The sequence below is a fragment of the Mesoplodon bidens genome (genome assembly GCF_964165515.1).
Source record: "Mesoplodon bidens genome assembly, chromosome: 3".
NCBI classification, from domain to species: Eukaryota; Metazoa; Chordata; class Mammalia; order Artiodactyla; family Ziphiidae; genus Mesoplodon; species Mesoplodon bidens.
Window position 1 is genome coordinate 114,826,739 of NC_138178.1, and position 23,858 is coordinate 114,850,596.

At 38.0% G+C, this 23,858-nt stretch overlaps 1 protein-coding gene across 1 annotated transcript in view; it reads right to left on the minus strand.

Annotated features, from left to right (window-relative positions):
- BAZ1A (bromodomain adjacent to zinc finger domain 1A) overlaps positions 1-23,858 on the minus strand; it is a 98,319-nt gene that overhangs the window by 57,787 nt on the left and 16,674 nt on the right. Inside the window, exons 4-5 of the mRNA XM_081227221.1 lie at positions 3,176-3,319; positions 540-641 (exon numbers count right to left, since the gene is read on the minus strand). Of these exons, the coding sequence (XP_081083347.1) occupies positions 540-641; positions 3,176-3,319 (246 nt within the window). The remainder of the gene's footprint in view (positions 1-539; positions 642-3,175; positions 3,320-23,858) is intronic.

The window sequence follows — 23,858 nt, forward strand, 5'->3', positions numbered from 1 at the left end:
TTGTTTCATTCTTTTATATGGCTGAGCAGTATTCCATTGTATATATATATACCACATCTGCTTTATCCATTCATCTGTCAAAGGACATTTAGGTTGTTTCATGACTACCTCTATCTTTTGATTAGGTCACAAATAGGAATTTTTAAACATATTCATTTTTTATTATTTAACTTCCTCAGAAATGGGCAGAGACTGATCAGATGTTTGTGTCTAATGAACATAATATTACAAATGTGACGTATTTCTAAGCACCAGGTTTCTCAGCTTTGAAAACTGAGTTCTCTCATGAGAAGTGCTTCATAAATAGAATCCTTCTTAATTGTTTAGATGTGAAGACTATTTGGAGTTAGTTACTAAACTAGACAAAGGGCTCATGGTTCACTAGGAATCACATTATCAGTCTATGAGCATATAAATATACATGTATTTTAAAAAGGGAAGCAATCACTCACTACTATCCATTTGTTCCACATCAAATCTCCTTAACTGAACATAATTATTCTACTTTAAACTATCATACAGAAGATATTGAATTTTACCTGATTTGTGTTGCTTTAACAATAGCACACTCATGCAATTCTTTTTTAGTGGGTTGTACCTTGTACTTGAATAATAAGGGATCAATTGTATCTTTCTTCTTCCTAAAAAGAGCAAAGACACAAAATAAGTTAACAATTTGTTTGGGGGACTTCCCTGGTGGCGCAGTGGTTAAGAATCCGCCTGCCAATGCAGGGGACACGGGTTCAATCCCTAGTCCAGGAAGATCCCACATGCTGCAGAGCAACTAAGCCCACGTGCCACAACTACTGAGCCTGCGCCCTGGAGCCCATGCACTGCAACTACTGAGCCCACGCGCTGCAATTACGGAAGCCCACGTGCCTAGAGCCCATGCTCTGCAACAAGAGAGGCCACTATAATGAGAAGCCCACTCACCGCAACGAGGAGTAGCCCTGCAACTAGAGGAAGCCCGCATGCAGCAACAGAGACCCAACGCAGCCAAAAATAAATAAAAAATTAAAAAAAATTTGTTTGGAAACATGATATTTTATATGAAATCTAGTTTCTAAGGACATACTATAACAGAATCTAATGCATTTTAATTTTAATTATGATTTTATAAGTTACTGATATGCCTCACTATTTTATTAGCCAAAATAGCACAAAGCACTATTTTATGTTAGGTAGGTACTTTACTCATTCAATAAATTTTCCTTGGGAGAAGAAATTAACTCCAGATGAATAAGCAGACTATCCAATTTAGGTTAGATAAATTTATAAACAGCTCTTGGATTTACTTTTAAACCTTTTTTAGCTACGTAATCCAAGAGCAAAAGTGGAGATAATGTAGTTTACCCTGTTTCAAGAACTAGCAAAGAGGCTACACATTTAATTCCCACCCCTACCAATTTCTCATTTTTTCTTCTCTTTTGAGGGTATATTCATTCATTCATCCATCCATCCATTCACTAAATAGTTAAGAGCCTACAATGTGCCAAATACTAAAGAATAAGGATTCACTGGTGAACAAAACAGAAATACAGTGGGGAGACAAACAAAATAGACAACAGGGTAGGTGGTAAGTGCTATGAAGGGAATAGAGGGCAGAGTGAAAGGTCTCTATTTCATATAGGGTGATGATCCCTGATAAAGTGACCAGGTAGGCCTTCCAAGAAGTTGACATTTAAGCAGAGATCTGAAAAAAATGAGGGAGCAACCCATGAAAAAACTCTTGGGGAAATGAGTTTTTAAAGGAAGAGAGAAAAGAGTGTATAAAGGTCCTGAGGGGGAAGCATGCATGGTTTGCACAAGAAGCAGAATAAACAGAGAGAAAAAGAGGAAGGTTCAGTCAGAGAGGCAGCAGCAGGGCCAGACTACGGGTTATCCTTAAGGGCTTTCAATTTTACTTTGAGTAAAGACACCAGAGGAGGGACTTCCCTGGTGGCACAGTGGTTGGGAATCCACCTGCCAATGCAGGGGACATGGGTCTGATCCCTAGTTCGGGAAGATCTCACATGCCTCAGAGCAACTAAGCCCGTGTGCCACAACTACAGAGCCTGCACGCCACAACTACTGAGCTCAAGTGCTGTGACTACTGAGGCTTGCGCGCCTAGAGCCCATGCTCTGCAACTAGAGCGGCCACCACAATGAGGAGTCCGCACACTGCAACGAAGAGCGGTCCCCGCTCGCTGCAACTAGAGAAAGCCCTCACGCAGCAACGAAGACCCAACACAACCAAAAATAAATTAATTAATTAAAAAAAAAAAGAAAAAAGACACTGGAGGATTCTGAATAATCGGGTGATAATGATTTAATTTACACTTCAGAAGGATCATTCTGGCTGGGATAAGGGGAACAGAGTGCAAACAGGGATACCAGTTAGAAAGCTAATGCAATAAAACTAAGTGAGAAAAATGTTGGCAGTACAGGCTAAGAGGGTAGTGGTGGCAGTAGAGAGGAGTGGTTAGATTTTGGAAAAGCTGCCTCTGTGAATGCAATCCTATATGTAAAGGGGATATAAGTGGGGGTTATAGAGAAGAAAATGATATGAAAGGATGATAAAGAGAAGCATTGGGCAATTGGGTAATGAAAGTAAGATACAGTCAAAGTGATATAAATACAGTACACACACTGCAGACAGTGCCAATCTATATGGATTTATATGATTTTTCTCCAAGAGCACTCAGCTGACCAAAGCTGTCAACTGACTAAATCTCAGAAACTTACAGAGTTTCTTTACTATATGCACCATAAAGTGAATAATAAAAGACAGAATGAATTTTCCCAGGTAAACAAAAGTGGAATGTATAACTGAATGAAGTGAGCTTCAATTGTTCTTGAGCAGCTGACTAGAATTAACTAGGTAAGTTTCAGTTTTTGCAAATTCTAAGGTGTTGTTGAACCATATTGTTTAGATGCATAGTATACCAGTGTATGACTAGAAAGGAAGAGAAAAAATTATTTCAACGGGATATCAGTACCCAATCTGACATACACACATACTTACTTAAATAAATACATACATACATTCATACATACATACTTATTTATTTAGGCTGTGCCACATGGCTTGTGGGATCTCAGTTCCCCGACCAGGGGTTGAACCCGGGCCTTTAGCAGTGAAAGCATGGACAGCCAGGGAATTCATACATTTTAAAAATTATTAAAAATCACTTACCCATTTTGAAAAGAACTGTTTTGTGTTTCTGAATCATCACTATCACTGATGACAATAGTTTCTCCATCTATATTGCTGACATGTCCATTAGCAAAACCATTTTGGTGTGATGGAGGGAGGACTTCCAAAATCCTACACTGTAACCTGAAAGAAAATGATACATTTAAAACTGCAAATCATTTGATATTTTATAATCAAACATTTCAGAGCAATCTATTTTAAACAATGAAAAGCAATTTTGTAGAAACTATGGCTGATTACTATAACCAATTTAATAAAAGAGAAAATCTGTAACATCCAATGTAAGTAAAGGTTAGCTACAATTTAACACAATACAAGACTATTTTAAAAGTCAATTTATCACAATTCTTAGCAAGTATATTCATCACTAAAGTTACTGTTTAGAAAATCAAGTACTGGCATAATATCTCATTATACAGATTAGGTCTTACAAGAGTTTTTCAAAGCATTCAATATTTTAAATTCTGAAATTCTCCTGATCATAACCTTTTTTATTCTCTTTGTAACTTATATTGTGATTTCTGATCTCTGGAAAGCTTCCTATTCATTAACTCTACCCTATTTTGGCTTCCCTTACCTCTGCCTGCTGTATCTGGATTTTATAGGCTGCAATTTCAGACTCACTCACCACAACCGAAATATTTCTCAATCTCATTTTTACTGTGCCAATTTTCAATTGATAAGTAATTTAGATTTGCTATAGCCATACAATGGAACATTATTCAGCAAAATAACAGGAATGAAATACTGATGCATTCTATAGTATGGATGAACCTTTAAAACATTATGGTAAATTAAAGAAACCAGACGGGAAAGGCCATATAATATATGACTCCAGGGACTTCCCTGGTGGTGCAGTGGTTAAGAATCTGCCAGCCAGTGCAGGGGACATGGGTTCGATCCCTGGTCCAGGAAGATCCCACATGCCGTGGAGCAACTAAGCCCCTGTGCCACAACTACCGAGCCTGAGCTCTAGAGCCCGTGAGCCACAACTACTGAGCCTGCATGCTGCAACTACTGAAGCCCACGCGCCTAGAGCCCGTGCTCCGCAACAAGAGAAGCCACAGCAATAAGAAGCCCACGCTGTGACAAAGTGAGAGAGTGGCATGGACATATATACACTACCAAACGTAAAATAGATAGCTAGTGGGAAGCAGCTGCATAGCACAGGGAGATCAGTTCAGTGGTTTGTGACCACCTAGAGGGGTGGGATAGGGAGGGTAGGAGGGAGGGAGACGCAAGAGGGAAGAGATATGGGAACATATGTATATGTATAACTGATTCACTTTGTTATAAAGCAGAAACTAACACACCATTGTAAAGCAATTATACTCCAATAAAGATGTTAAAAAAAAAAAAGAAGCCCATGCACTGGGATGAAGAGTAGCCCCCCGCTCACCGCAACTAGAGAAAGCTGGTACGCAGTGACGAAGACCCAACGCAGCCAAAAATCGATCAATAAATAAATTTTTAAAAATTAAAAAAGAAAAAAAAGATTCCATTTATATGAAATATCCAGAATAGGGAAATCCATAGAGACAGAAAGTAGACGAGTGGTTACAAGTAGTTTGCCCTTTTGCCTACATGTTTTCAAAATACATTTTTGCATTTACAGCCAAAACAGCATCATACAATTCCAGAAAGACAAACAGTATATTTAGAGCTGATTCATTTTGGAAAGCTGGTGGATTTTTACAAGGTAATTGCACTTATTTTCATTAGTGTACATTTTAGCGTATGCTTGCTTATATTCTCCTTTAGGAGAACATCTTTAGTATCCCCAACAAAGTCTAATATTGCTATTAGGCACAGAGAAAATCAGGACCATGGATTTCCTGCTAGGAACTTTGCACCATACACAAATAGAAGAAACTAACTGGTTCCACAGCACCCTGAGGTTTAAGAATCAACAAAATGTAGACTATGTGGGTGAATCTAAAACTCTCAAAGCATCTTATCTTCCCCCCTCAACTCACTTCCTCTCACTCTGAGACTTATAAACATCCAATTAAAAGTATCATATATGGGGACTTCCCTGGTGACGCAGTGGTTAAGAATCTGCCTGCCAATGCAGGGGACACGGGTTCGTGCCCCAGTCCGGGAGTATCCCACATGCTGCGGAGTGGCTGGGCCCATGAGCCATGGCCGCTGAGCCTGCGCATCCGGAGCCTGTGCTCCACAACGGGAGAGGCCACAACAGTGAGAGGCCCACAAAAAAAAAAAATTATATATATATATATATATATATATATATATATATATATATATATATATATATGGAAAATAAAGAGTGTTGGGGAGGATATAGAGATATTGGAACCCTCATGCATTACTGGTGGGGATGTAAAATGGTGCAGCTGCTGTGGAAAACAATATGGCAGTTCCTAAAAAAATTAAACACACAATTATCATATGACTCAGCAATTCCCCTTCTATGTATATACCCAAAAGAACTGAAAATAGGAACTCAACAGACACCTGTACACCAATGTTCATAATGACATTATTCACAATAGCCAAAACGCAGAAACAACTCAAGTATCTATCAACAAATGAATAGACTAACAAATGTGGTATATACACATACAATGGAATAGTATTCAACCATAAAAAGGGATGAAATTCTGATACATGTTACAACACAGGTGAACCTTGAAAACATTATGCTCAGTGAAATAAGCCAAACACACAAAAAAACAAATATTGTATGAATCCACTTACATGAAGTATCTAGAATAGGCAAATACATGGAGACGTAAAGTAGAATAAAGGTTACCAGGGGCAGGAAGGAGGGAGAAATGGGGAGTTATTGCTTAATGGGTACAGAGTTTCTGTTTGGGATGATGAAAAAGTTCTTGAAATAGTAGCGATGGTTACACAATACTGTGAATGTACTTACTGCCACTTAATTATACACTTTAAAATGACTACAATGGTAAAGTTCATGTTTATTTACCACAATTAAAAAAAATTTTTTTTTGTCCTAAGAGTAAATCTGAAGAAGGCCCAATTACCAAGCCTACATTGGTAGCAAATGGAAATGGTGTCAAAAGAACTGCAGGCTAACTTTTGCCTCTGGCTGATAGAAATAAACCAGTGTTTCTAAAGAGGAACAACTATAGGAAATTATATCAGGCAATTATGTAGTCTAATGGCTAAAAGGTTCTGTAATTTAGTGACATGAACTGCACGAAAATAAGGAAGGAATCAATTGGACCCACTTTTGAAGGGCCTAGGTATGACATCCAGGGATCATATGGCTCAGGGTTCCAGGAGGTGATAAAGGAAGCTTTTCAGTGAACCTGTGACAAGGTTCTTCAAGTTAGAAAAAGAGATAGTTTTCACTTGGCAGAGTCCAGGTGAGTGTCCCTAAGTGGCAGTAGTGGTTGTCATTAGAGAAAAAGTAAACGGGTCTACGCTGGGCACAGGAACGGTTGGTGTGGTGCCTAAAATGGTCTGACAGTCCATTGAAGGGAATAGTCTATGATCCCAGTAGGGCCCACAGAGCTACAATAATTTGAGAACTAATTCATTTTAAAACTAACAGAAAATTAACAGAAATACAATTCTCTGATAGAGGAATAAGGGAGAAGGAAACCAGTACAGCTTAGAGACATTGTCTATAATGTAGTAAATGTTTTATATATAAATTATCCTAGTTATTTTCAATGCTACTATTAACTTTGTACCACACCCAAACCACAGGTCAATTCTTGCTAATCTAATCAAGGCTAGGCCTCTCACTGGTGCTTAGCTAAACTTCAGTTAACTGCAAAATGTCAGGTCAACACGTTCTAACAGATTTCCAAAGAGACTTCGTCTATGTCTTTCAAATCCACTTGCTACAATTTCTTGGTCCTAGGGAATCCAAAGAAGATTGGGGGGTGTAAAAAAAGGTTAAAGAATCACGAATCAAGACCCAGCTAGTGGGTCCTGGAGAGTACAGAAACTCTAAATTAATGTTATGCGCCATTCTTTGAGGACAGAGTGGAGGCTGACAATCAAAGAAAGGTCCTTATTATTATTAGCGTTCCTGTGTGCCAGATAAGTATATCACTTTCACATATTTCTCTCCTCATATCAACTCTGCAAGGTACACGTTTTTCAGTAGATGAAATTCAGGGTCAGAGAAGTTAAAGCATTTGTTTATGGTCACACAACCAGTAACAGTACAGCCAAAACTTTAACTATTTGGCTCTGAAGCCCATATATTTTCTAATCTTCCACTCTACTACTGGAGTTGAGGGGTAACACAACACTATATTGACTCAAGGGTATTTCAGAGCTTTAAGTCCAGGTAGTCAAGAGCCACTTTTGGAGCCTCTCCAAAACACATTTCAAACTTAAACATGTTTCAGAGTGAAAGCACGTCTGTGGAAAAGCAGCAAGCACAGAATGAGGCTAGAGCAGAAGTTAGCCATAAATTCCTAATAGTGACCAGCTAAACATGGAAATAACCTTTTATGAGAATATTCTGGAATGATATATATATCTCCCCACAAACGTTGTTTCTGTTTTAATAGTCATTTAACAATAGTTATAGTTCAATTTATATCTCAAAATACAAATTCATTAAAACAAAAGCAAATTCTAGAATTGAAATATATGCAGAATATTTACAAGGGTAGAAGATAAATAGTTAACAGCAAAAGGAAAGAAGAATAGAAACCTGGGGAGACCTACTTGACATAAAAGGACTGCCCCTCTCTGTTTGGGTCTCTAAAAATAGAATATGCTGAATCTGTGGCATGCTTCACATCTGCTCACCTGTGCTGCCTCATTAACCTTTTATTTTCTTGTAATACAGGTGCCAAGAACATTTATTTTTAAAATGCTATGCTTGAATAATTACTTCAACTTTATAGGTAGAAACAGAGTAAACCTGCTTAATTTCAAGTTTAGAGTTAAAAAAAATTCAAGTTAAGGAGGTTAAGTGATACCTCATTTTAAGTGGAGGAAACTAGACCACTCAACAAGTCTGCCTACTTCAAACAAAAAGACTGAATTATGTTGATTACTTGTCAGTGGGGAAGAAGCAGTCAGAAAAAGTTGCTTTGTTTGTAACCTCTCACTTTTTAGACAAACTGATCAGAGCAGCTCAAAGAATGTTTCATTTTGAACTGTTCTGAGACTCTTTATGGACCAGAGAACCACACCTTATTATTTCTCCAGTTGGCATTTGACCTATTATAAGCCTAAATATCATAAGACAACTAGAATCATTAGATTCTTGCTAAAAACTAAATCTGTTATTAAAAGATATATATAATACAAATAAAAATCTTTGGAAAGAAAATTCTAGGTATAAGATATATATGGGTTAAATCCTACATATCTCTAAAGTTTCAAACATCTGGATATTATCAGTATACTGTTTAAACTCTTCAGTATTCAAAATTATCATCTTAAAGCCACATGAGTTAGTTTGGTTAAGGTATCAACCAAATTAATGAAAGCCTCACCAAAATACTTTAAAATTCCAATTAGTATATTCAAATTAATAGATATTCAAAGTGTTTGTGGTCTCAGCTTTATGTTGATCTGACATACTGATGCCAACAGAGATGATACCCTTGTGAGGAGGCAAGACAAACACACACAGATCAGAGAAAACAAAAACATGAAATATAATGAAAAGCCACCACAGACTTAGCAGCAAGTGACTTCTGTTTCAAAATGATAATAGTATTTTAGAACACTTAACTTGGCCTCAGTGTGAAGGATGGATAGGAAAGGAAGAGAAGCAGGCTTCTTGCCTTTCCTCTATCTTGCTGCCATCCTGAACAAGGAAAACAATGGTCACAACCTTGGGATGACAGAGCAGAAAATAGGAAAAAGCCTGGGTTCCTGACAACTTTGTAGACCTGCCCTAACATTACAACTTAAGTACTTAGTTTTACATGAGAGAGAAATTTCTATTTTGTTAATGCACCTAAAATTTTTCCTATTATAGGCACCCAAGTCAAATTCCAGCTGAGGAAAAGCAATATAAGCAATCTATTAGGTATACTAGGTATTTTTATTAAACAGTAATCAGTTTATAACCTGATCTATGTTAAATTTATTTTGAGTCAGAGTACTGCATTCTTCAACTCAGCCAAAAATGCTGAATAAGATTTTCAAACTTGAAAGTTACTGTGTCACTGGCAATACAGATTTTTCAAGTCATATTTGTTTCAGAAAACAAAGTCTGAAGTAGAAAAATAAATTTAACAACCTATGATTTGTGGGTGTGGCATAAAAGAGCGATGTGAGGGATCCCTGCAGTGACAGAAATATTCTGTACCATGATTATATTAATGTCAATATCCTGGTTGTGATACTGTACCACTGGGGGAAATTCTGTATTATTTTACAACTCTATGTGGTTCTACAGTTATCTCAAAATAGAAAGTTTAGTTTAAAAATGCTAATGATAAACATTAGGAAAATATTAACTCCAATTAAGAGCATACATTTCACATCACGGGGGGAAAAATCAATAAAAGACGAAAGTAATGTATAGGTATCACTAAAAAGCTACAGTAAATAATGACATTGTAGTTTTGGCAGGATAGCCATACAGCTCAATAGAAGGGAGTCCAGAAATAGACCCAAAATTCCACTTATATTCATATTCTGGAAGGGGCAAAATTATAAGGACAGTAAACAGGTCAGTGGTTGCTGGAGTCTAGAAGGTGAGGGTAAGGGGTGACTACAAAGAGGCACAAAGGCCACTGGAGGGAGTATGGGTTTGATCCCTGGTTGGGGAACTAAGACCCTGCAAGCCACGCAGTGCAGTGAAAAAAAAAAAAGCGCACAAAGGAAGGTAGTAAAAATGTGTGATGGGTTACACGACTATGTATCAAAAGTCAGAGTCAGAGCTATACAATAAAAAGGATAAATTATATCATAAGAAAGTAATATATTTTAAGCCTTATTAATTTAGACTACTTAGGATAAAGGCCTATCTGAATGTAAGTTATTTAATTTAAATTATCCTTTAACTTAAAAGTAAAACATTTATTCCTTTTCTTAAAACAATATATATGAAAATGGCTAACTGAAGTAGGTCTACTTGTTAGAACTTATTGAAGTATAGATGAGTCCCGCTATACTTATCAGAAGACTAGCCAGAGAATTCTTTGTAATGCAAAAACTCCATAAAGGGAGTCCTTTTCTATAATTTGTTTCCATTTCAACTATAAACATAATAGCATGTGGGATCCTCCCACACCGGGGCACGAACCCGCATCCCCTGCATCGGCAGTGGGACTCCCAACCACTGCACCACCAGGGAACCCCATAACAATTCATATTAAAATCCCTATTTTTCATGGAAAGAAGTTCAATATATTGGTGTTCTCTCTTACAACGTGAGATAAACAAATCAAGTAAAGTCAGATGATTTCTGTACATCAAAATACAGTGCATAGGGCTTCCCTGGTGGTGCAGTGGTTAAGAATCCGCCTGCCAATGCAGGGGACACCGGTTTAAGCCCTGGTCCGGGAAGAGCCCACATGTCGTGGAGCAACTAAACCCATGCGCCACAACTACTGAGCTTGTGCTCTAGAGCCCGCGAGCCACAACTACTGAAGCCCACGTGCCTAGAGCCCGTGCTCCACAACAAGAGAAGCCACTGCAGCTAGAGAAAGCCCGCGCACAGCAACGAAGACCCAACACGGCCAAAAGTAAATAAATTAAATAAATAAATTTATTAAAAAAATACAGTGCACAAAAAATAACTACAAGAATTTGCAAAGAAATTATTATATAACTAACAAATTAAGATGACAAAATTATACTTATTACTTCCTGCATTCTCAAATTTTTTGAGCTGGAAGCTCAAACAAAATAACCCAAATATTTTCTATTATCCTTATGGTCAATAAGCATTCTTAATATGACAACAATGAAATCAACATGCTGACTGACTGACTGACTGACTAGAAGTAGATAAAGAAAGATACAAAAACATCTTTATAAAGATAAATGGTAAACATCAGCCCATTCTAATGGCCAATCACAGCAAATTATTAATGGAGCACTAAATTAATTTAGCATTACAGTACCTTTTATTCATTCTATTTCAATGTTAGTGATATATTCACTAGCCACAAGTAAGACTTACCCTATGCCCTTTTTTTGCAGCTTTATTGAGAAATAATTGACATATATCACTGTATAAGCTTAAGGCATACAGCATGATGGTTTGATTTATACATATTGTGAAATTATTACCACAATAGGTTCAGCTAACATCCAGGAACTCATATAGTTAAAAAAAAAGAAAAGAAAAAAAAATTCTCCTTGTGATGAAAATTCTTAGGATTTAATCTCAACAACTTTCCTATATATCATGTAGCAGTGTTAACTATAGTCATCATGTTGTACATTACATCCCTAGTACTTACTTATAACTGGAAGTTTGTACCTTTTGACTACCCTTCCTCCAATTCCCGTCCCCTCTATGTCCTCCTAATGTATTTATCTTATTTAGTCCTTCATTAAGTCATTCATATGTATTTTACTTATCTTTGCCCTACAAATTCTATTCCTACTACCAACGGACTATATAATGCTTGAGAACAATAAGTACTAATGCTTTTCTCATATTTGATTATCTGCTTGCATCTAACACAGTGGTTTTTCAGAGAAGATACTGAATTTAATTGGCTAAAACAAAAAATGACTCAAAACTATCCCATCAAGATTTATTTTCTTTACAGCAATAATCAGTATCTGAAATTATCCTGATTTGTGTTTTTCTCTCTTGCACTTGAATATAAGTCCCTAGTCCTTGTCTTATTCACTACCCTCTTCCCAATACCTACAATAGCACTGAGCACACAATGTTTATTGAGTGAAGCACAAAAAATTTGGCTTTGTGTATACTTTTAAGTACTAAATCAGAATATTCCCTACCACCTCTAAGAAAAAGTCATAAGGGGCTTCCCTGGTGGTGCAGTGGTTGGGAGTCCGCCTGCCGATGCAGGGGGCAGGGGTTCTTGCCCCGGTCTGGGAAGATCCCACATGCCGTGGAGCGGCTGGGCCGGTGAGCCATGGCCGCTGAGCCTGCGCATCCGGAGCCTGTGCTCCGCAAGGGGAGAGGCCACGGCAGTGAGAGCCCCGCGTACCGCAAAAAAAAAAAAAAAAAAGAAAAAGAAAGAAAGAAAAAGTCATAAGTAATTGCATTTTTCATCCCTGGAAATTGTGCCAAAAGATAGAAAAACAATAAATAAATAAAAATTCTGGGACTTCCCTGGTGGTTCAGTGGTCAAGAACACACCTTCCAAAGCAGGGGATGCAGTTCGATCCCTGGTCGGGGAACATGCCATGGGGCAACTAAGCCCGCATGCCACAACTACTGAGCCCATGTGCTCTGGAGCCCCCGCGCCATAACTAGAGAGAAACCTGATCGCCCCAACAAAGATCTTGCATGCCGCAGCTGAGACCCGATGCAGCCAAATAAATAAATAAAAATACTTTAAAAATCCTATGAAAAAAATACATTAAAAAAATTCTATTTTTCCCCATGCTTGCAGTCACCTTTTGTTGCCACTAGATAGCATTCTTTCACCTGCAAGCAAAATATTTGAAAAGAAGAAAGCTTAATCAGCTCAGAATGCAGAAGTAAAATAATTAAGGCACCCTCTGATAAGCACAGTGGTTAAAAATATAAATAGCAGGAGAACCTGTTTAAATGAAGGAGCTTTTTTCCCTTTGAATCAATGATCATAAAATGATGCTGATTTTCAGACACTCAACAATATGGATCACTCAGAGTGAATGATCAAAAGCTTAATCTAACCATATTATATACAATCCTATGTTGCTTCACACTTTGACAGAAATTATAAAATGTGCAAATAAAGTGAAAAGTAAATAGTGAGTAATCAATAAGTACATTCAATTTATAATCTTTCAATCCTGCTTAAGGGCTATCTTTTAGTATGTCTTTCACACTCATTCCACCCACACAGAAGCACTGCCTGTGCTTGATAACTTCATCACTTGTGACCTTGGGCAAGTTTTAGTTAATTAAGCTCTGTGTATGAACTCCTCAACTGTAAAATAAGCAAATGAATACCTATCACATATGGCTGTTGTGGAAATTAAATAAGATAGTATAAGTAAAAAGCTTAGAACAGTGCCTGGCATATAATAAGCTCTCAAAAGTTTACTGGTATTGTCATCATCTCCCTAAAATGACATATAGTGAACTCTGAAGAACAGTGACTGTGATGTAAGAAAATTAGGGACTGGCTACAAAAAAAAGATGAGTCATCACAGCTGGCAGGCTCTTCACTTGCCCCTGACAAGCACAGAAGGATCTAACATTTACTGAGTGCTTTATGTGTCAGGCACTATGCTGGGCTCCTGAAAAATATTAACCACTGTGCCAGACTGTTGCAGTTATGGCCCCCACTGAGTTACGGGCCTCCTTGATCCCCCTGCCCACACATTAACTCTGGATTTGCTCATGTGACTTGCTTTGGTCAATGGAACACTAGCAAACATCGAGCAAGCTGAGGCTTGATATGTGCCTGCACATAGGAGCTTTGCCTTCTCTTGCTGCTGGGAACTCTATTCCTACCCTGGGAACAAGTTTGGATTGGCCTCCTGAAGGATAAGAGGCCACATGAAAATACCCACCCGTCTGAGGCCTCAGACATGTCAGTAAGGCTAGAGTAAGCGACCTAGACAATACAGCCCCAGACAATAAGAACATTCCAGCCCACTATGGAATCATGAGACTATTGATTTAGGCCACTAAGTTTTGGGGGTGGTCTGTTATGCAGCAAAAGCTAACTAACACAACCACTATATGAATGTAGATATTACTTGCTTTACAGATTAGTAAAGAAGATTCCCAGAACTAGTAACTCAGTTTGGCTCCAAAGGCTTTTTCCACCATACCAAGCCACATCTACATGCTATACTCTGAGGTTCTAGATTCAAAGGGTATCTCTGGGGACTTTATTCTTTAACACTTATTTCAGCAGTAATCTTTCCTCTCTACCAGGAGTCAGCACACTATGGCCAATGGGCCAGATTCAACTCACTGCTTGTTTTGTGTGGTTTACGAGCTAAGAATGGCTTTTACATTTTTTTTTTTTTTTTTGCGGTAGGCGGGCCTCTCACTGTTGTGGCCTCTCCCCTTGCAGAGCACAGGCTCCGGATGCGCAGGCTCAGCAGCCATGGCTCACGGGCCCAGCCGCTCCGCGGCATGTGGGATCCTCCCAGACCGGGGCACGAACCCGTGTCCCCTGCATCGGCAGGCGGACTCTCAACCACTGCGCCACCAGGGAAGCCCGCTTTTACATTTTTAAATGGCTTAAAATAAAAATAAGAATATTTTGTGACATGTGAAAATAACATGGAATTCAAATTTCAGTGTTTATAAATAAAGAATTACTAGAATACAACCATGCTCATTCATTTATTGTCTATGGCTGCTTTTGCACTATAACAGCAGAGTTGGCTCGCTGTGACAGAGACCATATGGACATCGAATATTTTCTATCTGGCCCTTTATTTTTTAAAAAGTGTGCCAACCTCTACTTGGAATTATTCTCTTGGGATATGTTTTTGAGTTAAACAAAGGATTTTGCCTGGCCTTTAGTGATAAGCAGACTTTTTTTGTACTTTTATCTCTCCTTTTCCTTTCATTGAAAATTATTTTAGCTTATGTCATTTCTCTTAGCTTATGTCATTTATGTCTTTTAGCTTATGTCATTTCTCTTTTATCTTTGGACAATCTCTGAATTTGTCTAAGAAAGGCAGATAACCCCATTTTATTTATTTATTTATTTGAATTTTATTTATTTTTCTATACAGCAGGTTCTTATTAGTTATCCATTTTATGCATTTTAGTGTATACATGTCAATCCCAATCTCCCAATTCATCCCACCACCCGCCGCTTTCCCCCCTTGGTGTCCATACGTTTGTTCTCTGCATCCGTGTCTCTATTTCTGCCCCAGATAACCCCATTTTAAAAATGGTTATTCAGAACCACTGTGATCTTATATTGGCCGAATGGAACAGACCATAAAGGAGGTAGAAGATGATGTAGGAGAGAGATTTTATTCAGAAGACCTCTAACTTCCCAGACCTGAACCTGTGTAATAATCACGTAGAAATGGACTTCCCTTTTATTCCTAACAGGGATTTCAGGACAGAAGTAGCTACACATAGTCTTCTCTCTTTTGTGAGATTCGTCTCTAATATTCTCCTGCCATAGTGAACTAAGAACTTCAGGACTACTACTAGTCTACTTCACCATCCTGCTGCTAACCAATTCAATGAGACACAAATTGAAGTAAACATTGTTTTCCTTTTATAATAGAAAAGAAGTGAACCTCAATTTACTTGCCATCCCCCATTTTTTTTTTTTTTTTTTTTTTTTTTTTTTTTTGCGGTAGGCGGGCCTCTCACTGTTGTGGCCTCTCCCCTTGCAGAGCACAGGCTCCGGATGCGCAGGCTCAGCAGCCATGGCTCACGGGCCCAGCCGCTCCGCGGCATGTGGGATCCTCCCAGACCGGGGCACGAACCCGTGTCCCCTGCACTGGCAGGCAGACTCTTAACCACTGCGCCACCAAGGAAGTCCTGCCATCCCCCATTTTTATCACTTTTCTTACTACAGTAAGACACCCACAATAAAGACCTTAAGTCCTGGTAGAGACTCAGCTGACCCTTTGCACTTGGTATTAGTGCAGAGGATCAATAAAGAGGTTGCCATAGAAACCAACCACCCTCCTCCAACATTTACCATTCAAAGACTTTTGAGAGGCATTAGGCAGATCCTCTTAATGGCCAATGCAAATTTGAAGGTCCTGAGAACACTGAAGAAAATGAATACATTTGTATGAGATCAGTCTAAACTTCACTGAACTATTTTGTTAAGAATAGAGCAGTTGAATTCATACAGAAATATTTACAACAGAAGCTTTATATGTTATTTGAATTAAACACGTTTAGAAAAACAAATTCATTTTCACTTATTTTTGTGGCTACTTAATAGGGATTTTTAGGATATAAAAAGGGTTTCCCAGGACGGCCTCCAATTTATATTATTATACAAGTAAATAAGGATTCTAAATTTTAACTGTTCAACTTGCAACAACAATCCAGCAGTCAGTCAGGCTGTAAGTCTATATCTAAAGAAGACTCTAACTAGGAATTCCAAAGAAAGAACAGCTGTCCCAAATAGCCTTTTTTTTTTCTATTAATAATTATATCATCAGCATACTAGGGTCATCAGGAACTAAAGACTAAAACAACAATTTGAGGATGTTCCTTAGGACTCTCCTAGGCTAAGAACAAGGAATTTTGACCTTAAAAGGGCAGTAGTATAAGCTGACCAATAGAAAGCCTTCTATTTGAAAGAACTATAATAAACAATTAATATATGTTGTTAAAAGTTATATATTATATCTGCACCTAAATAAGAAGCCTTCCTCCTCAATCCCTTCTACTAATTTATATTTTTCTCTGTCTTCAAATTTCTAGTCAAATAACCCTTTTCCAAAAACTTCTCCTTGGATTAATCCCACCTGGATCCACTCACTGATATCCAAGCATGTATGTTTAAATCAAAATAACTGTACTGTTCCTCACTTACACCTTTTATGTTCATCTTATCTCCTCAATATATTTAGTATTTCCCTTTGTCCTCAACATTAATGCATTTTAATTAATTATGATTCACTAATATCATTTAGGTTAGCAATACAAAAAAGAGCTCAAAGATTAAAAAGTCCATTTTCTCATTTCCAATTCTAATATATAATAAGTACCTACTCTCTATATTTTAGGTTTTTATGCTAATTTTCTTTTATTCATTAGACTAAAGTGCTTGAAGCATTCCACCAATGCAACATAGAAAGCCACAGGGAATATACCTTGATATCTGAATAGATAAGAGCTCCAGGTGGCTGGTCTCTATTTGATGCCAAAATTGATATCAGTTTGTAAGATTAAAAAGAATTTCATAATCTTCATTTTACAAGGCAGTTCTAAAACCAATACTGAACTGTAGTATCTTATGCTTCTTAACTAGATAGCATTTCTAACTGTTAAATCTAAATAGTATGGGGATAATATGTGGGAAAATCTAGCTATCAGTGAAACTCCGGTGCAAATCCAGTTCTGCTATTGTATTGATTTAACCTACACTGGAGAAAAGGTCTGTCATTAAGTCATAGGTCAGAGATTATGTGGAAGAAAACGCAGTTCATTATTTTCAAAGAGCAAATTCACACAAGGCTAACAAAAGGAATAACTTTCTCCATCCTCAGAAAAAGGCAATATTCCAAGTAAGCTTTTTAGGAACACACAGTTTAGCGAGTTTATGCAAAACCAATTAAAAATGGTGCATGTGGTTTTCTAATGTAAGAAGACATCCAAATCATTACTAAGTGAAAGAGCTACTTTTTTTTTTAATTAAGTGTAGTATAGAAAAAAAGAGAACTATGCACTAATTTTTTGACTGTGGTTATCTCTGAAAGGAGCATTTGGGAAATGCACTCCAGGCCTTTACCTTTTACTTTTCTCTCCTGTATATAAAGTTTTATAGGAAAAAAAAAGCAGATTTTTAAAAAATTATAAACTTCAGCCTTGATAAGCAGAGCATATAATTTTTTTTAATTTAAAGACTTTGGTTTTTTAGAGCAGCTTTAGATTCACTGCAAAATTGAGAGAAAGACAGAGATCTCCCATATACTCCCTGCCCCTGCCACATGCATAACCCCTCTATCAATATCCCACACCAGAGAAGTAACACTTGTTAACAATCAATGCACCTATGTTAACACATCATTATCACCTGAAGTCCATAGTTTACATTAAGTTTCACCATTGGTGCTGTACATTCTATGGGTTTGGACAAATGTATCTATCATAGTACCACCGGGTATTTTACACATCCTCTGTGCTCAACCTGTTCATCTCCCCTCTACCCCATTCAACCCCTGGCAACCACCGATCTTTTCATTGTCTCCATAGTTTTGCCTTTTCTAGAAAGCCATATAGTAGAAATCATACCATACATATCCTTTTCAGATTGGCTTTTTTCACTTAGTAATATGCATTTAAGGCTCGTCCATGTCTTTCCATGCTTGAAGGCTCATTTCTTTTTAGCACTGAATAATATTCCATTGTCTGGAGGTACTGCTGTTTATTTATTCATTCATCTACTAAAGGATATCTTGGTGCTTCCAACTTTTGGCAATTATTAATAAAGCTGCTATAAACATTCATGTGCAGGTTTTGTGTGGACATAGTTTTCAACTCTTTCAGGTAAATACCAACAAACAAATAACCTTTTCAAAAATTCTGGGTCACCCATCAATATCATGAGAATTAAAATGAAAGCATCTAGCACACTGCCTAGCATACAGAAAAAGTTCAATAAATGCTAGCATATTTTTATTCTGCAACGTCTTCTAACGTTACCAAATTATATACTGAGCCAGGCCAGTATACTTTGCAGTTAATGTTTACTCTATCTCCTCCTTTGCTATAAGGTGCCACTTCTTGCTTCTGTCAGTATATCTGTTGGGGTGGCCAAAAAGTTCGTAACATCTTACAGGAAAACCCGAATGAACTTTTTGGCCAACCCAATACTTTTAGAAGTACCTTCTCACCTGCTGCTTCACATTTCCTATGAATCTTTCAGCTCCCAGAACATCTTGACTGTGCTTATAAAATGTCTGAAAACAAGTTGCCCAAAGCCTACTTTTAACTAAAAAAAATTACCAAATATACAATTATATTCTGACTCATTTTAAAAAATCCTTTCAAACTCTAGTCCTTTCTTTACACTGAATGATGACTCAACAGTCCAAAATGTTTTTTGTTGCGTGATTTCTACCTCCTTTTTCCTGATTCAATTCACCAGTTCTAGGGCTGGGGAGAGAAGATGAGTTTATCATGCAATTATTTGAGTTCTAATTCACCATCCTCCTAATCCTTTATTAAACAATGGTTATCAGGCTTGTCAAAAAAAAAAAGATAAAGTTACTTGAAACTTGGATGTCTTGAAAACTGCTTGTGTAGCATTTTTAGAAGACCACATACAAATGAGGGATGATTGTCTTCAAAAACAAACAACTATGTCTTTCTAAGACACTGATACTGTTAACTATGGGGTTTCTGCTCAGAGTTGCAACAGAGAAATTTGATTCCAAGTTACAGTGTCCCAGGCAGCTACTGTAGCCTCACATCACTACTGGCATATCCCAAAAAACAAACAAACAAAAACAAAACAAAACTGCATGACCACCAATAAACAGATTCAAATACTAACAAGACACCTACATCAAAAGGTAATATTGGGACTTCCCTGGTGGCGCAGTGGATGGGACTCCATGCTTCCAATGCAGGGGGCCCGGGTTCGATCCCTGGGGAGGGAATTAGATCCCACACCCATGCTGCAAATAGGAGTTCGCATGCCGCAACTAGGAGTTCGCATGCCACAACTAAGGAGCCTGCCTGCAGCAACTAAGACCTGGCGCAACCAAATAAATAAATATTTTTTAAAAGGCAGTATTATATAATACAGCTTTGAAAAATTCACATTCATTATGTCATTTTACCCTGTGAGGCAACCCTGTAAGGTGGGGGGTCCATTTAACACATGAAAAAAGACTAACACTTAAGAGTTTAAATTACTTGCACAGAACCATACAGCTAATCACAAATGGCAGAATCCAAAATCAAGGACACAGTGATACTGAGAAAGAAATAATTTTGTAAGTCAGCCCTATCTGAATTTAAATCCTACAGTTTACTACTTATAAGATTAGAATGGACGCTCCATGACTTTGCCTTGTTCACTGCTGTATCTCCAGTGTCTGGAACAGTGCAAGTATCAATAAGTAACAGGTATCATTAAATACATGGTAAACAACTATCAAAAAAACACAACTTCTTTGGATCTCTGTTTCCTCATCTGTAAATAGAAACTGTAAGTCCTTGTCTCATATCTGCTGATATAATGTATATTCAAAGCATCTGGTAGTTATTTAAGAATTAACAGACCTGACTACCAGTTTAGTGTTTTCTTCACAAGACCAGCCATCCTCTCACTTTTCCCATAGGCTCCAAGGAAGCAGCAGAAAACAAATGGCAGCATGATTGGCAGGCAAGCTGGTGGTAATCAGGATGGGGCATGTAAAGAACTAAACTGGTGTGGTTCAGTCAAGTAGTCTGCTGTTCTCTTTACTTCATCTGCCATAGCAATGACAAAGGATCTTCTAGAAGAATCTGTCTGCAGATTGCCAATTTCAAAACAGAAAGCCTTGGTGGGGAGGGAAGCACCTAATCTATACGTGTAAGGTGCAAAAGGAAAAGAGGGAGGGATATCTAAAGGTAAATGAGACAATAAGAATACTGAAGTGAGAAGATCCAGAGTACCCATACTGAAATAATTCAGCCTAAGAATGCGCCCATCCACTTCTCTGTAACATAGCATATTCTTTCCAGTAAATCTAATCCAGTAATTCTAATGGATGAAGAAGTCTTTAGGACCACTGCTAAGTTCTGCCAACACAGATAGAAACAAAAGGTATATGTTATTGACAAGTGGCACAAAAGTTAAAAGCAAAGGGAAATGGTGCTGCAAATGGTACCATAAAGAATGTGAGGGCTTCCCTGGTGGTGCAGTGGTTGAGAGTCCGCCTGCCGATGCAGGGGACATGGGTTCGTGCCCCGGTCCAGGAAGATCCCGCATGCCGCGGAGCGGCTAGGCCCGTGAGCCATGGCTGCTGAGCCTGCGCGTCCGGAGCCTGTGCTCCGCAACGGGAAAGGCCACAACAGTGAGAGGCCTGCGTACCGCAAAAAAAAAAAAAAAAAAAGAATGTGAAAAGACAACTCACAGAATGGGAGCAAATATCTGCAAATCATATATCTGCTAAGGGACTTATACCCCAAATCACAAAGAACTCTTACAACTCGGTAATAAAAAGATAAATAACCCAATTTAAAGATGGGCAAAGGACCAGAGAAGACAGTTTTCCAAAGAAGATACACAAATGATCAATAAGTACATAAAATGATGCTCAACATTATTAGTCACTAGGGAAATGCAAATCAAAACTACAATGAGATACCACTTCACACCCACTAGGATGGCAAAATAAAAAAGACGGACAATAATAAATTGTCCATACATATGGCTTGATGAGGATGTGGACAAACTGGAACTCTCATACATTGCTAGTAGGAATGTAAATGATGCAACTGCTTTGGAAAAGTTTGGAGATTCCTCAGATGCTAAACATAGAGTTACCAAATGACTTAGCAATTCTACTTCTAGGTATATACCCAAGAGAACTGTAAACATATGTTCACACAAAAACTTGTACAGAAATGTTTGTAACAGCATTATTTATAATTGTCCAAAAGTGGAAGCTCAAATATCTATTAACTGACAAATGGGTAAACAAAATGTGATAGATCCATACAGTAGAATGTGTTTATCAATAAAAAGAAATAAAATACTGACACATGCTACAACTCAGATGAACCTTGAAAACATTATAGTTAAGTGAAAGAAACCAAACACAGAAAGGTACATACTTTATGATTCCACATATATGAAATGTCCAGAATAGGCAAATCCACAGAGACAGAAAACAGATTAGCAGTTGCCAGGGGCTGAGGGGAGAGTGCAGTGGGGAGGGCCTGCTAATTGGTACAGGACTTATTGGGGTCATGAAAATATTCTGGAATTAGTGGAAATCATCACATAACTAAAACCCACTGAGTTGTACACTTTAAATGGGCAAATTTTACAGTGTGTGAATCATATCTCAATAAAGCACATTTAACTTAAAAAGCAGAGGGAGATGTATGTCCTGTGGAAGCAAATTCTTCTAACGTCACATTCTAACTTTCAGAGTGGAAAGTGGGAGTAGGAGCACAGTCATCTCATACTGTGGATCCTATGGATCCCATGAAGATAGTAAGTGCCTGCTATTTCTCAGCCACTGGGAGAAATCCACTGAATTCTCTAAATAAGCCCTGTAAGGATAAGCCTCAAGCCACAGTCAGATACAGAAGCCACAGGAGCCTGCAGATAAAAGTCAACAGGGATACTGAGGAAACTCAACCTGGAGCTTCTCTCATCACCGAAGCTGGATTTGCCCTAGTTGACCCCCTGAGGACGCCAGAACCTTATCACTAGCATCATCACCTCAAAACTGAACTCAATCCCAAAGTTACACAAGCAGATGTGAAGCCAAAAGGGACACATGTTCCTTGGGGTCTAGAGCACTTTCCAAATGAACAACATCATGCCAAGTCCTCTCCTCATATCAGTGTAATAGAATAAGAGTTGACAAGCATGACAGAGCACCAAAAAAATCAAAATGGAAAAAGATGGACTCTTTTTACTTGTCATTTATTGAATACTTGCTGTGTGCATGGAACATCACATACAGCATCTCAGTCAATCTTCACAATAATTCTACTACATACACAAAGAAGAGATAAGTGATGTTAAATAACTTCCCCAAAAGTTACACAAGTAGTACGTAGATGGGAAAGGTACAATTCCAACCAAAGGAAATCTAGTCAAGTTTATATATTTAAGTTATTTTAACTGAAATTTAAGTTAAAAAAGTGAAAGGATAAAGGTGTATGCAGGAACTAGTATTGAAAGTTGAAGAAATCTCAAGTCAGGCTTGAAGCTTAATTATAATATAAAATAATAGAAAACCTAGCCAATAATAGAAGAAAAATACTAACTTCCATATAACCCTCTTGGGCCAACAGGAGCATTATTCCCCTAGTAAAATGCCACTATATTCTACTTATATAGCAATTCAAAAATGTGCACCCCCCACACACACTCTCATTTTAGTCTCACAATAACCTGAAAGGATGTCATTGTCCAACAAGGTCAGTCTGACTCCAAAGCCTAAACCCTTCACTATCACACAATTCTGCTTCCCATAAAACGAGAAAACTTTTCTCAAACTATAAACAAACATCAAAGATAAAGGTATTCTATTAAAATCAAGTGTTGAATGTGTATTTATTGAAGTTTTATTCATTATTCCTTAGTTCTATCATTATTCTTTATACATATTTTTAAGTCCTTTTTTTGTGTGTGTGGTACACGGGCCTCTCACTGTTGTGGCCTCTCCCGTTGCGGAGCACAGGCTCTGGACACGCAGGCCCAGCGGCCATGGCTCACGGGCCCAGCCGCTCCGCGGCACGTGGGATCCTCCTGGACCGGGACACGAACCCATGTCCCCTGCATCGGCAGGCGGACTCTCAACCACTGAGCCACCAGGGAAGCCCCAAAGTCCTTTTTACATTTACCGCACATTTAAGAAAAAGCAAAAAATGAAACAAAAATATTTGTAACAAAGTGACAGAGAGTTTAATATGCCTAGTATTTAACAAACATCTTTCATAAATCTACTGATGACAAAAAAGCCAAAAGGAAAATGAGCAAAGGATCTGAAAAGCAAATAAACATTGAGATATCATCAGATTTGGCAAAGATGAAAAGACTAAAATAACCAGTGTTAGTGTGAGTGTAGGGAACCCAGGCCTAGCCTCTATGGCACTCTGGACCTGGATGCTCCTGAATTACCTCATTCATACATTTATTTTAATACCCGGCAAGTTGACATGTTTGTCTCTCCTTTCACTGAACTCTTTAAGGAC